General features: G+C 50.7%; 1 protein-coding gene across 4 annotated transcripts in view; it reads right to left on the reverse strand.

Annotated features, from left to right (window-relative positions):
- Positions 1 to 564: 564 nt before the first annotated feature.
- Positions 565 to 12,655, reverse strand: part of ZNRF3 (zinc and ring finger 3) — a 175,816-nt gene continuing 163,725 nt past the window's right edge. For 2 of the 4 annotated variants that reach the window (XM_045363877.2, XM_074004099.1), the window contains exons 6-9: positions 11,538 to 11,705; positions 9,901 to 10,003; positions 7,758 to 9,172; positions 565 to 4,487 (exon numbers count right to left, since the gene is read on the reverse strand). In XM_045363877.2, the coding sequence (XP_045219812.1) occupies positions 4,425 to 4,487; positions 7,758 to 9,172; positions 9,901 to 10,003; positions 11,538 to 11,705 (1,749 nt within the window). In that variant the 3' untranslated portion in view covers positions 565 to 4,424. Of the gene's footprint in view, positions 4,488 to 7,399; positions 9,173 to 9,900; positions 10,004 to 11,537; positions 11,706 to 12,655 lie in introns of all 4 variants that reach the window. The other 2 variants (XM_045363875.2, XM_045363876.3) reach the window with 1 other exon arrangement.

Genomic DNA, 12,655 nt, shown 5'->3' on the forward strand with positions numbered 1-12,655 from the left:
GGCTGGAGTGCAGTGGCATGATCATAGCTCACTGCAGTCTCGACTTCCTGGGCTCAAGCAATCCTCCTGCCTCAGCCTCCTGAGTAGCTAAGACTACATGTGGACCCCAACATGTATAGCTTTTTTTTTCTTTTAGTAGAGAGATGGGGTCTCACTATGTTGCTGAGGCTGGTCTCCAACTCCTACCTCAAGAGATCCTCCTGCCTCAACCTCCTGAATAGCTGGGATTATAGGTATGAGCTCCCACGGCTGGCCATATGGTTCCCGATTTTTAAAAAGTGGACCACTAGGCTCGATCACTATCACTCTCCCTAGCTCCTTCTACATAGGGCTGAGCAGAAAGCCTACCATTCTCACAAGGATATAAACCCACACACCCTATAACAGATGCTCTCCTGTGACACTGCCTAAACCCTCAATAACCTGGATTCTATATTAACAGGAGAGAAAGTTGTATGAACGCTTCCATGGGCAAGTAGAAGTTAAAAGTACTGCCCCATGCGAACTTCCCCTTGTTGAATCTGTAGACTTTTACTGAACAGAGCAATGACGACATATAACACATACTTGATAAAATTGTATTTTTTTTACAGTCATTTGTACAATTTGTTACAAAACCATAGAAGACTACAACTTGTTTTAAATCATTTTTGGTCTGCAAATATGTAAAATCTGTGTGCAATTATCATGTATTTACAGGGTCTTGTGTTAGTCATTTTCAATGATTATTCCAACAATGTCACACTCTCAACATAAGACATGGCTTAAGATAAATATATTAGTAAATAAATATTCTGAGAACATATTTCCATAAATGAAATGTGCTGCTATACATATACAGAATATACATAAGTTGTTTTCTAGCTTTTAAAACATTTTTAAAAAATGGTAATGTTGGAAAAAGAGCCCTTAGACCATTTTATTACAAAATCTTTACAGCAAAGTCTTTACAAAATCTCTTTTAAGTGCTATGGGAGAAATTAAAAAATTTTAAAATAGTGCCTTGTTAGACCAACACAATAGAAAGAGTTTACATAAAGAGTAGAAAAAGGCAGTTCTGTTTAAAGAATAATATTCTCGATTAGTAATTTTTTAGACCTCATTTTAAAAGCATTAGTCCTGCACAAACTTCGAGTAGAGACTAGCAGCACATAAATATGTAAGCAGTGGGACAGATGGGGCTTTATTTTATAAAAGGGCTTGGGTTTAGGAGGAGATGGGGAAGGAGCTGAGGTTAAAACCAGCTTACTGGGGCTGCATCCGTAAAGAGGTACCTTGTTGGTAAATACCCAAACTTCCACGTTTAGCTGGTTCTAGAACTCTTCACCGTACATGGCTGTCCTACACCCAGGGCTGGGTCACTTAACCATGCCCAACTGTCACACCCCAACTTAGAGGGATTGGGGGCAGGGGTTCTCAGTAGAAAATGAGATACTCCCAGTTTCCATGGCTATAAAACCACTACAAACCACTCAAGAATCCACCTAAAAGGGTATCTGTCATTGGTGGAATCTTAAAACTTCAAAAAGGGCATTTCTTTTGATTTATGTGTGAAAAAAATAAGACCATTGGTTATTTTATTCTGGTGATCTCCCTGTCTGAGAGGCGAACACAAATTTAAAAGACAATCGTTGGTGTTACCAGCGCGGTGGCTCACATCTGTAATTCCAGCACTTTGGGAGGCCGAGGCGGGTGGATCACCTGAGGTCGGGAATTCAAGACTAGCCTGACCAACATGGAGAAACCTCGTCTCTACTAAAAATACAAAATTAGTCGGGCATGGTGGTGCATGCCTGTAATCCCAGCTACTTGGGAGGCTGAGGCAGAAGAATCACTTGGACTCGGGAGGCGGAAGTTGCGGTAAGCTGAGATTGTGCCACTGTACTCCACCCTGGGCAACAAGAGCGAAACTCCATCTCAAAAAACAAACAAACAAACAAACAAACAAAGACAATGGTTGGTATTTGGTATTTAAGGTTTTAAAATTGCATTTTTGTTTCTACCACCTGTAAGCTACAAAAATTAAATGGGTTTCTTTTGCCATCTGCAGTTATCACTGGTTCAAGTGAAAACTAGACACACTTATTTTAATAAGCCCAGTGGAAGCCACATTCCGTACTCATCTATTTATTGCTTAAGGCTATTGAGGGGTGGTTTTCCAGCCAGGGCTAAAGAAAGCCACTTTGGGAGTTCGGTTTCAGACGAGGAAGAAAATATGCACTCAAAGGCATTAAAAACAAAACAAAACAAAAACCCCCCCACAAACAACAACAAAATCTCAATGAGAAGCTGCTTTTTGCAGTTCATATTAAAAGTCAGATCCCGCTTCCTTAAAACCATGTAATGCAAGCTGTTGTCCTTAGCAGCTGCTACTCCTGGCCCGAGAAATGAAGGCGTCCCAGATCACATGTCACCAGCTTAGGCGCTTCTCACACCCTCGGTAACAGGTGTGCGGGGCACAGTGCGAGGAGAAGCCCTCAAGGGACTGCACCCGAGGATGGAGGACGGATCTCACCAGTGAAGCCTCAATGGCAAATGTTTTGATCATTTGATGTTGGAATAGATGTCAAATCCTAGCTAGAGATAAGTAAATTTCCTCATCATACACTGAGGTTAAGAAAAACATTCTGATAGAGATTCTCGTTCAAGACTGGAGAAAGACCAGCACCATCACCTGGCAATCCAGGTGGTCCTTGTTCTCCTACCCACAGGGGGCCAGGTCTCAAGTTTCCTATTCTCAAGCGAGCTTTCAGACCCAATAGGCCAGTTCTTTCAGATGGCAACAAATATCTGATGAATGAATGAATAAATACAAGTGACCAGAAGAGTTAGTGAACACAAGGACTAATATGATTAGTTCCCTCTAAAAAAATTTTTTTTAAAGAACAAGGAATACATTGGACAAAAAGGATGACAATCCCTGATCTGAAATAGATTTAAATAGATTCTCTCTCCCTTTTAAAAATGAAACACCTTAAAACCACAACGGTTTGGGCTTTTATACTCTCCCCTTCCCCTTAATAAAAAAGGCTGGAAAAATATACAAAAACCTACCCTTTGGGTGTAAACTATCTGATAGTCTCTCTCTCTGTCTCATGGAGAATCAATACATAATAGTGCATTAGGTAGACAGGATAGTAGACATCTGCAGACGAGATGAGCAGTTTCAGCCATGAGGCAGAGGACTGAATAACCCTGAAGCGGTGCTTCCATGGGGAAACGGGATGGGGAAGGTATCATTCAAATGGAGCTCAGTGCAGACCTCGTAGGTCCAGGCACATGCCCCTAGAAAGGCAGCCCAAGGAAGCAGCAGCCGAGGGGTGTGGCTGCCCCCACACAGACGCATGCGCACTGCACATCGGTGTGCCGCTGGGTCAGTGGAGAGCACTCTCCCCCAGCCCCGTTGGACACCAAGGCCACAAAAGTACATTCCTTCTGGGTGTCTGTCCCCACACACCCCGTCGAGCCATTTCTGCAGCCAGTGGCAGGGAGCCCAAAACATTTTTGCAAAGGACTCCAAAGTCAGGACAACCAAAGGGGACAGCCTCCTCTTCCCTGCCCCGAGGGTCAGAGTTCAGGCTGAGGGTCCCAAGAACATGCCCTTACTATGACCTGGACCTCAGCCAAGACCAGGGCTGTGAACTCTGTTGTTTCACTTGGGACCATGACCTGAGGGGACAGATTGAGGGCACTGGGCAGAATTGTCCCCATCACCCTGGAGCTTTCGTAGCAGCGGCTTGACCTGGCTCCGCAGGGCTGCAGATCATGTACACACCCTATTCCTAGCTGCTGCCATCACCTGCCTAAAGGCGTGGGCTGGAGGGGCATGGCATCTGAGACCTGAAATAGTATACACTGGCATTTGCCACGAGAAAGAAAGAGGCAGCTTTGCACTCAGAGCCTGTACCCATATCAACTAGCTTTACTTCAAGTTTCTGGTTCATTTTCTAAGGCAGGTGAAGCCCTGAGCTTTTCAAAGGCCTGAGCTCCCTCCAGGGAGACAACAGTATCTACACATGATGTGGTTCATTTAATGCAGCAGTGATTTTTTCTTTTTCAGCAAAAGTTGGCAGTTAGGGTTCTTTAAAATATATATTTAAATAACTTTTTACATTTACATACAATATCTTAAAAAAAAAAGAAAAGCAGAGAACTGAATCCCACACCTCAGAACCCCAAGCACACACACTTTACAAAACAGAACAACATGTTATCAAAAGAGGCAAAGGACTCGGAGAATTTTGTCTGTTGATTTGTTAATGGGGTAGGGGGTGGTTTTGCCACAGGGGGCTCACATTTTGGGTTGACAAGGAGGGCTCTCTTTATTACCACTTTTGTGTGTTTGTCAAAGCTAAAAAATTTTTTTGTTTTTGTTTTTTGAAGGAAGTCAGTTTGGAGTCTCCATACAGTTCCCCATTTCCAGGTTAAGAGTTCCTCCTGAGCTCAGGCTCCGGTGCTGCTGCTGTCTGCTGAGCGAGATCTCGGTCCTGGGAAAGAGAGAGAACAATCATCAGGGGAGGGAGCTGGCACCACACATGGGACCAGGCAAGGGACTCAGGTGGCCCTGTCCCCAGCGTGTGGCAGGCCTGTGTATGCTAAAGGGCTGAAGCAGGCTCCTGTTCCCAGAGGGGCTCCATCTGTGCTGAGAGCACAGGTGCCCGCTGGAGACCCAGCCTCTCTCATTTGGATGTACTAAGAGCTTTCTAGCCCTTAGGTAGCATGAAAACTCAATATATTAGAGATGGTAACTGCGTGTCCAGTGTGCGTCAGGCCCTGGGAAAAGCAGGAGAGAGGACCCCCTCACAGAGCTTACGGACCTTAAGAGAAAGTAATTTAGCAATAGGATAACAGGAAGTGAACAGAGGGTGTGCAGGTGATCTCAGAGGGGGCTGGAGTGTCGCTTAATCTAAGATTTGGAGGACAGAAGTAGTGGAGAGGTCTGGGAGCTGGAGTAAGCTTGGCATATGGGGAGAACGGGACGGGGCCACAGAGGGTGAAAGCAGCAAGCAAGGAGAGTGAACCAGCTCATCAGATGGGTTGGCAGGGGCTGGATCACACAGAACTGAGATGCTAACATTTATTATTATTAATTTTTGAGACAGAGTCTTGCTGTGTTGCCTAGGTTTAAGTGCAGTGGTGAGATCATGACTACAGCCTCAATCCTTGGGCTCAAGTGAGTAGCCAATCTCTTGGGCTCAGCCTCCTGAGTATCTGGGACTAATGGCATGTGTCACCCTGCCAAGATAATTAAAAAAAAAAGAGATAGGTTCATTCTCTGTTCCCCAGGCTGATCTCCAACTCCTGGCCTCAAGTGATCCTGCTTTGGCCTTCCAAAGCACTGGGCCAGAAGTTAACTTTTTTTTTTTTTTTTGAGATGGAGTCTCGCTCTGTTGCCAGGTAGGAACACAATGGGGCGATCTCGGCTCACTGCAACCTCTGTGTCCCGGGTTCAAGCATTTCTCCTGCCTCAGTCTCCTGAGTAGCTGAAACTACAGGCTGAAACACCATGCCCAGCTAATTTTCGTATTTTTATTAGAGATGCGGTTTCGCCATGTTGGCCAGGATGGTCTCGATCTCTTGACCTGGTGATCTGCCTGCCTCAGCCTCCCAAAGTGCTGGGATTACAGGCGTGAGTCGACACACCTGGCCAACATTTTTAAGATTTTAAAGGTAATGGCAAGTCATGGAAGGATTTTCCAGCACAAAGACGTCAACTTATGTTTCAAAAAAGGCCACTCTGGCTCCAGGCGGAATAGAAAGCAAGACCAGTGACAGCAGACCAGTCAGAGGTTATTGCCTCCGTCCTGGAGAGGAAAATGGGGCTGGACTGAGGGGATAGCAATGAGGGTGCAGAGAAGTAGATATATTTGGGATGTACTTTGCAGGTAGATCTTGTTGCAGTGCTACTCAGAGGTGCTAGACTCCACAGTTTATTACTGAGGCAGCATATTTGGAAATCTTGTAGCAATCTGATGTCTGTTGAATCTAATAATAAAATATCTGGACTGGTATCTTACATGTCTTTTGCTAAGTTTCATTTTCTGGGAATTCATTTTCATGGACTGAGGCAAAAACAAACAACTGGGGTCCTTCACAGACAAGTTGAGAAGCCCAGGAGGCTGGAGTGCAAGGGGCAGGGTGGGCATAGGGATGGGTCCTAGGCTTTTTTTTGTTTTTGAGATGGAGTCTTGCTCTGTCACCTAGGCTGGAGTGCAGTGGTGTGATTGCGGCTCACTGCAACCTCCACCTCCCAGGTTCAGGCGATTCTCCTGCCTCAGCCTCCCGAGTAGCTGGAATTACAGGTGCCCGCTATGCCTAGCTAATTTTTTTTGTATTTTAGAGATGGGGTTTCACCATATTGGCCAAGCTGGTCTCGAACTCCTGAATTCAAGTGATTGACCCGCCTTGGCCTCCCAAAGTGCAGGGATTACAGGCGTGAGCCACTGGGTCCGGCCTTTTTTTTTTTTTTTTGAGATGGAGTCTCGCTGTGTCCCCCAGGCTGGAGTGCAGTGGCGCAATCTCGGCTCACTGCAAGCTTCGCCTCCCAGGTTCACACCACTCTCCTGCCTCAGCCTCCCGAGTAGCTGGGACTACGGGCGCCCGCTACCACGTCTGGCTAATTTTTTGTATTTTTAGTAGAGATGGGGTTTCACCGTGGTCTCGATCTCCTGACCTTGTGATCCGCCCGCCTCGGCCTCCCAAAGTGCTGGGATTACAGGCGTGAGCCACCGCGCCCGGCCTTTTTTTTTTTTTTTTGAGACAGTGTCTTGCTCTGTCGCCCAGGCTGGAGTGCAGTAGCTCACTGTAACCTCTGCCAACCAGGTTCAAGCGATTCTTCTGCCTCAGCCTCCCGAGCAGCTGGGATTGCAGGCACCTGCCACCACCCCCGGCTAATTTTTGTACTGAGTAATGAGAATGTTTACGAAGTGCCTCCTACATAATATCCCAGCTCTGCGAGTCATGAACAGACTCCATGGTTTTGCCATGTTGGCCAGGCTGGTCTCCAACCCCCGGCCTCAAGTGATCCTCGGCCTCGGCCTCCTGAAGTGTTGGGATTACAGGCATGAGCCACTACCCTCAGCTGGTGCTAGGTTTTTGGTGTGAGCATGTGGATGGGAAGCAGGGCAGAGGGGGAAATAAGAGCACTGCTGTGGACATGACAGGCTGCAGGCATCTTGGAGGAAAGATCCCGAGATTGTGGAAGCAGAGGGCTCAAAGGGTCTGAACTCCAAGGGAGGAGGGCTAGGCTGAGGAGTAACCCTTGGAAGTCTTCAGTCTCAGACGGTGTTTAAAACTAAGGGCAAAAAAGAAGTCACTCAGAAAACGCTTAAGACAGAAGATGAGGAGACCACCCTGATGGAAACTCCTGCTCTGATCTACTGCCATTTCCTGCTCTCACCTGCAGCCTCAGTGGCCGTGGCGCTGGACTCCTGAGTGTCCTGGAGGGCATTAGGGAAGCTGGCCCTGGCAGCACCCGCCTCCTCCGGAGGGCAGCCAGGCCGCAGCAGGGCCCTAGCCTGGCAGCACAGAGCCCGCTCCTCTTCCCGGGTTGCTCCCAGGCCCCTATGGGGCCGTGGGGTGTCCGGGCCCCGCGTCCCACCCCAGGAGCCGAGGCTGTGGGTCCCTTGGCAGTCCGAGGGCAGGCCCAGGTCACAGTCCACATCCTCCGGAATGATGGGGATGCGCTGGCTCAGGTCCCGGGCCCCGGGGTAGCAGCCGGGCGGGGGCTCCTCGGTGAGCGTGTACTGCACACTCACCGAGTAGTCCTCAGTGTAGCAGCCGCTGCCCCCTCCGCCGCCACGGGCCACCTGCTTCTCTTCATAGAAGCAGCAGGGCAGGCCCTCGTATTTCACCCCATCTGTCCTGGGCAAATGGTCAGGGTGAAGGCCGTACAGGCCCTGGGAGCTTCCTGACTGGGGCTCCCCACCCGCCGGGCCGGAGCCCTCGTAAAGGTGGGGCCCCAGGAACAAGGTGCTGCTGCCAGCTGCTACGGCACTAGGTCCGGGTGGGGAGGGTTGGGGCTCGCAGCAGCAGGCACACAACGGCCCCTCGTGGCCCCCCTTCCAGGTCCTCCTGAGGTCCGGGGCGGCCCCAGGAGAAGCCTCGAGCCCCACTTCTGAGGTAGAGCTATTGGGCCCCCTGTGCTCCAGGGAGGAGTTGCTGCTGTAGTTCATCTCCAGGCTGCAGGTGGACACCTGATCCCCCGAGGGAGAGGCAGGGCCCGGCCAAGGCTCGCCCCGCCCAGCACCATGACTGTGCACCACCGGGAGCTCCTCGGGGGGCGGGGAGCCCTCGAAGCACACGGCAGGCCCCCGGCCCGAGCTGCCCGAGCCCCCCGCCTCACTGGCACGACAGGGGCTCCGGCTGCGGTAGATGAAGGGGTCATAGTCGCTGCTGAGGGAGCTGCGGAAGGTGGAGCAGCTCCCGTACACGCCCTGGTTGCTGACCTCAGTGCAGTCTACCACAGAGTCACTGGAGGAACAATGGCACTGGCCGGAGCTGCTGCTGCTGCTGCTGTCGCTGCCCGGGCAGTCGGCCAGGTAGCCACTGCACACCGAGCGGTGGCCGTGATAGCAGCTGAAGCTGGACGTGCTGCCGCTCTCCAGGTGGGAGTGGGAGGGCGGGGCCACGTGCACCACTGTGGGGAAGAGCAGGCTGCCACTGCCGCTGGGAGGAAAGGCGCTGGGAGGAAAGGCACGGGCCGGGCCCCGGGGCGTGAGGCTAGGCGGGGACTGCCCCTCCTGCTCCGGGTAGCTGAGGCCCTGGAAGTAGTAGTGCTGGTACATGGTCTCATACTGGGAGAAGCAAGCTGCCTTGGAGAAGCTGCGGCCGCTCAACTTGGGTCTGCGGAAGGGGTGGGCTGGAGAGTAGGCCCGGTGCTCCAGGCCGCAGCGGTGAGCGGCCAGGCTGTGGTCCAGGTGGAGGGGTGGGTAGCTGCGGATGTAGGCGGGGGTCTGCGGGGAATAAAGGCTCTGCTCCCCGTTCTGGTCCACGGTCAGCAAGGTGACGGGGTTGCCGTGGGAGTCCATGCTTGTCCTCGTAGGGTAGGCTGGGATGGCGTTGGTCCTGTGCACGCGGCCGGGGTAATGCACCGGCAGGGTCACCCTCTGCTGCCGACCACGTGAAAGGTTGCTGGTCTCCACACACACCGCACTTGGGTTTCCCTTTTGTTCTGGGGACAAGCAGAGGAAACAGAGTAGGCAGGGCTGAGCATACTGGTGTCAGGGGCTAGAGGGATTTTTAAAACGGGCAGAGGCTGAAGCAGCAGGCTTGGTCACCTGCCGAGGTGCCCATTCTCACAACCCTGCCCCCAAACTCAGCTGTGGCGGCAGAGGTTGACCTGCCTATCTGTGTGAAATGGCCCATCTCCTGTAAAGGCCCCGCTCCCAACTCCCCACTGCTCTGCCTGACTGGGCACCACAGGAGTCTGCAGAAAAGAATCGGACTCAAAGACGCCAGTGTCCCTCCATCCCTGTTTAATGACACAGTGATGCAGGAGCAACAGCACGAGCTGGCCACTGCACACTCATCGTCCCTCATGGTCCTAGGACCACCCCATGGTACAGGGTGTGGGCAACCACCATTACTGTTATTGCCACTAAAGACATTAGGGGTCTCAGGCCTGGGAGAGGCCAGATGTCTTGCCTGAGGTCAGGAAGCTGCTTAATGTGAAGCCCAAACTTGAACTCAGGGTGATTCTTAATGCCAGGCTCTCCTAAGGGTTGTGCAGACAACCTCCAAAACCCAGGGCTGCCAGGCCTCCAAGTCCAGAGGGCAGTGCCACAGTGGCTCTGCTCGCTCCCAAGCGTGTGGTGTGTGTCACACTCTAGCTAGGCACTTGGTAGGGACAGCGTCCTCTAACTTGACTCTTTAGCAATGGCTGAGGCAGGTGACAGTTACCTATGATGTTGTGCCGACAGTGGGGGCAGGTGTGGTGCTGCAGCAGCCAGGGGTCCACGCACTTCCTGTGAAACCGGTGAGTACAGGGGATGACCCGCAGCTCCTGGGCAGGGAGAGAGGGGACACGGGTCTGCCTTCAGCCTCGCAAGTGTGTCCTCCTGCAGAGCCCAGCACAGACCAAGGAGCACTGCACTGCATGCCAGTGCCCTTCCCCACTCCCCTCCCCACCTTCTGCTCTCCTCCCCACCTCCAATTAGGGCTCAATTTCCTAGAAGCAGGGCCCACCCATATGTTGTAGGGAGAAGGAAACTGCCAGCAGTCAGCCCCCACCACAGTCCTCAGTGTTAAGGGAGTGGGCACGCACAGAGGCAGGCGTCTTTCCTGTAGTTGGAGGAGGGCAAGCACACTCATGCCTCCACCCAGGGAAGGCCAAGACCTTGTGCTAGTGAGGATGCGAGGCCTAGGGGTATGGAGAGAGGACCAGGTATACCCCAAGATATTCTGCATCTCTGAGGTGCTGCCTACCCCCGGGTATCCCAAATGGGCAAGAGTAGAAAGGAAGATGCCTGGGACTCATGATTGACAGATGGGGCAGCAAAGGGGCAAAGCTCTGCTCTCCCCTCCTTTACTGGACCCTGAACCTTATCATGGGGGTACATGGTTTATAAGAAAAGCAACCTATCTAGACAGATGGAGTTATTGGGATAGAACCACCTTCAGAGTTCCTAAGCCTAAGCATCTTCCACATTTGCTCATTTTACTTTGTCTTTCAATTTTCTGACCTGTCTAGCACAATATTCCAGCTCATACCTAACACTGTGCCTGACAGAATGACAAAGGGTCTACCCTGGATCTTCTCATGGAACCCTCATTATCACCTGGAATACTGGTCAGTGTTGGGCCCATGTCACAAGAAAACAAAATCACTTGCCCAAGGTCACAAAACTAGAATCCACCCAGGCCAGGATTAGAATCCAGAGTCTGTGTAAGAAACTAACTATTCTATTCTGCAAAAATTCCGTTTCCATCCAACAGTCTCTGCAGCAGTGGAATATTTTCAGCAAAGGGGCATCAAATGTCTGTAATTCTCAAGTGGTTTGCGCCCTACCCCCCAAATATGTTTATGTATGTATCTGTCTAGAAAGAGGGAGAGTGAGGGAGGGTGAGCAAGTGTGGCAAAATGTACATCATGGATGATTCTAGGCCCTTAACATATATCGTCTATGGTACTAGTCTTTTCTGAAGGTCTGAAATTTTCTTTCTGAGAGAGACAAGGTCTCACTCTGTTGCCCAGGCTGGCAGGCAGTGGTGTAATAATAGCTCACTGCAGCCTCGAATTCCTAGCCTCAACTGATCCTTCCACCTCAGCCTCCCAAGTAGCTAGGACTACAGGCATGATACTAGGCCTAAAATTTTTAAAGAGCTACAAGAAAAAAAAGTGAGGGATATAAAATCCCGTCTCTTTGTAAGTAAAAACACCCAGTCAAGTATCAAGTTAAGTCTCAGAATTTTCAGAAGAGCGACTCTAAAAGTTGACGTGTGTGATGGAACACAGGGCCCTGTCCTTCTAGGTCTTGGGCACCTCTGCTGACCTGTCTATGTTTTCCCACCCAGGATGGGACTGCTTCTGCCATTACCTCTCCATCAATGTACTTCTCCAGACAGATGGCACAGTCGGATGTGGAGCTGCTGCTGAGTGTGTCCAGGGCCCCACAGCTCCCCTCCCGGCGCCCCTTGCTCTTGGAGTTGAACTTTCTGGTTTCCATCTTCTCCAGAGCCTGCACAGCCAGCCTGTTCATGGAATTCTGCATGGCAGAATGTGGTCTGTGTGAGGGTCCAGTACATATGACAGTGGCAGTCACCCCAGGGACATGACACTCGATTCACTGGGTCAGGCGGACAATTCTCTATCACGCCAGAACACTTCTGAGAAGTCGCTCAAAACTCAGACTGCCATAGCACATATTCTCCAGACGCATGGGGCGTCCACGACATCAACCTAGGCTTTTCCCAAGTGGCAAGACTAGCAGGGGTCTCTCTGATTTGAAGGCAGGGGTCTCCTCCAATTACCTGGACTTGCTGCCTCCTAACTCTGCCAGACCCTCAGTTATCAACCTGTTCTATGCCAAGGGTTCCTCCTCTTTCTGTTGAAAGAGGTGGTGATAGTAAATAGACAATGTGTAAGTGCTTAGCACCTGGCAAATAGGCTGTGCTTAAAAAACACAAGCCATCATCCTGTTGGGGTTGGTCGCTTAACCTTCATGAGAACTTTGGTGATTCTCTTCTCTACAGATTGCCTTCCAGGATCCACCATCTCTCCCCTGAGACATGATCCTGCCATACATTTGCGGGTCCAGATCTCTGCTTATCCTCTCACCACCCTCCACCCCTGAGTTTCTCCTTCCTACAAGCACAAAGTGATGTGGTAGCTGCAGTGCTACAGCAGCTACTGTTCATCAAGCATCACCCGGAGAGCCTGGTATACTGTGTAGGTGGTCTGAAGTGGGGCCTGAGACCCTGCATTTCTATCAGGCTTCCAGGTGCTGTTGTTGCTGCTGGACCACAGATCCTATCTGAGGACCAAGGCTCTAGGGCGCCACTTGATGCACTGGGACAGGCAAACACTTCTCAATCACGCCAGAATAGACTTCTGAGAAAGCACTCAAAATTCAGACTGCCACAGCACATATTCTAGACCTGTGGAGTGTTTATAATACTTATTAACATTGATTTAAACACTTCCTTTGGGCCAGGT

The sequence above is a fragment of the Macaca fascicularis genome, chromosome 10, assembly GCF_037993035.2.
Source record: "Macaca fascicularis isolate 582-1 chromosome 10, T2T-MFA8v1.1".
In the NCBI taxonomy this organism is placed as follows: Eukaryota; Metazoa; Chordata; class Mammalia; order Primates; family Cercopithecidae; genus Macaca; species Macaca fascicularis.